Here is a 1811-nt window from a genome sequence, read left to right as displayed (position 1 = left end):
CACGCCCACAAACCTGCCCGCTCCCCGGCCGCCCGTCTAACTTCCGCCCGTCCGCCTCGCGCCCGCCCGCCTCCCCGCCAGCTCCCGAAGCACATCAACGAGCAGCGCGTCCTCGACGCCATCAGCCTCCATAAGGACGTCGACGGCTTCCACCCCCAGAACATCGGCGCCCTCGCCATGCGCGGCCGCGAGCCGCTCTTCGTCTCGTGCACCCCCAAGGGCTGCCTCGAGCTGCTCAAGCGCAGCGGCGTGGCGCTTGCCGGAAAAACAGCCGCCGTCGTCGGCCGCAGCAACATCGTGGGACTGCCCGTCGCGCTGCTGCTGCAGAACGCGGACGCGACGGTCACGATGGTGCACTCGCGCACGCCCGACGCGGCGGGCGTCGTGCGGGGCGCGGACATCGTCATCGCCGCCTGCGGGCGCGCGGAGATGGTCAAGGGGGACTGGATCAAGCCGGGCGCGGTCGTCATCGACGTGGGCATCAACGCGGTGGATGACGCGGCCGCGAAGCGGGGGTACCGGCTGGTCGGGGACGTCGATTTCGCGGGCGCGTCCACGGTCGCGGCCGCGATCACGCCGGTGCCGGGCGGCGTGGGGCCGATGACGATCGCGATGCTGCTGCAGAACACGCTGGAGGGGGCGAAGCGGCAGATCGGCGGCGGCCGCTGAGCGCATGCGGGCGGGGGCTCCGGCGGCAGCTGCGGCTGCGGCAGCAGCGGCAGCTTGGGGCCACCCCTGGGCCGTCCAGGCGGCAGCCCGGGCTCAGCAGGCAGTCGGCGCGGGCGCGGGCGCTTTGCGGGCGACGCCTAAGGGTTTGCTCGGCGCGTGGGGGGTGGCAGCAGTGGGGGGTGCGCGCTTGCGGGCGCTGGGGCCGATGCTGGCAGCCATAGGCCGCGGCCGGGCCCCTGCTTCGGCGAGAGGCTGGCGCAGAGGCGAGGCTGGTGGCGCGGGCAGACAAGTGCGCCCGAAATTGCAGATGCGCGAGGCTTTGCCGGGATGGGCCGGCAGCCTCGTCATCGGGTCGCGGTCCGCGGCCGTTCGCCTGCGCCACAGCGGCGCACGCTTGGGCCGGTTGGCGGCGGCGGCGGTTGGGCGCGTGCCCCTTGCAGTGGTGTGTTACGGGTCGACCCCTCTAGGGTGCTGCGATGACATGGTGACGCCCGCCCCGTTTCATGGCCCCACACATTGCTGAAAAGCACTGATTCATATATTTGAAGTAGTTCACACCGGCAACGGTAAAAGTTGATGCCTGGACTGTCTTGCCCTCACCACAGCAATTGCGGTCCGCAGGCATAGAATTTAAGCAGGTGCAGTCTACGGCTGACGCTGTGAGGATCCAACCACTGACAAAGTCAAAACACTGTTGATAACAGGCAGGGTCGGGCAGCAATCTGCAAAATCAATCGGCGAGCCCAAGCAGCTGTCATGCACACAGTGAACCAAAGAAAAGGGACACATGCCGCACACTGCCATGCGTGATCACTTGCGCATGTTCCACAAGCCGCCGCCGGGCGAGCCCTGCGCAGGCGGCTGCTGCTGCTGAGCTCCAAACCCGCCGCCGCCGCCAAACGCGCCAAACCCGCCGCCGCCGGCAGCAGCTGCGCCGCCCTGCTGGCCAAACGCTCCAAACCCGCCGGGCTGGGGCGCCGCCGCACCAAAGCCGCCGCCAGCCGGCTGGCCGAACGCGCCGCTGCCGGCTGCTCCCTGAGCCGCTGCCGCCCCGAAGCCGCCACCGGCGGCGCCCCCCTGCGCGAACGCCCCAAAGCCGCCGCCGCTGCCGGCCGCGCCCTGCTGCGCGAAGGCGCCAAACC

General features: G+C 70.6%; 2 protein-coding genes across 2 annotated transcripts; one reads left to right on the top strand and one right to left on the bottom strand.

Moving 5' to 3' along the window:
• Positions 1-177: 177 nt before the first annotated feature.
• On the top strand, positions 178-669 carry MNEG_16011 (hypothetical protein; the record flags this gene model as incomplete). Its single annotated transcript, XM_014035518.1, has 1 exon — positions 178-669. The coding sequence occupies one exon, from the start codon at positions 178-180 to the stop codon at positions 667-669; it is 492 nt and encodes a 163-aa protein (XP_013890972.1).
• An 810-nt stretch (positions 670-1479) lies between these two features.
• Positions 1480-1788, bottom strand: MNEG_16010 (hypothetical protein; the record flags this gene model as incomplete). Its single annotated transcript, XM_014035517.1, has 1 exon — positions 1480-1788. A coding segment is annotated over one exon (309 nt), but the record flags the coding sequence as incomplete, so codon positions are not given.
• Positions 1789-1811: the final 23 nt, after the last annotated feature.

The sequence above is a fragment of the Monoraphidium neglectum genome (genome assembly GCF_000611645.1).
Source record: "Monoraphidium neglectum strain SAG 48.87 unplaced genomic scaffold scaffold05887, whole genome shotgun sequence".
Lineage (NCBI taxonomy): Eukaryota > Viridiplantae > Chlorophyta > Chlorophyceae > Sphaeropleales > Selenastraceae > Monoraphidium > Monoraphidium neglectum.
Note: the sequence above shows the minus strand (reverse complement) of the source record. Positions and strands in the feature narration are given on the sequence as shown.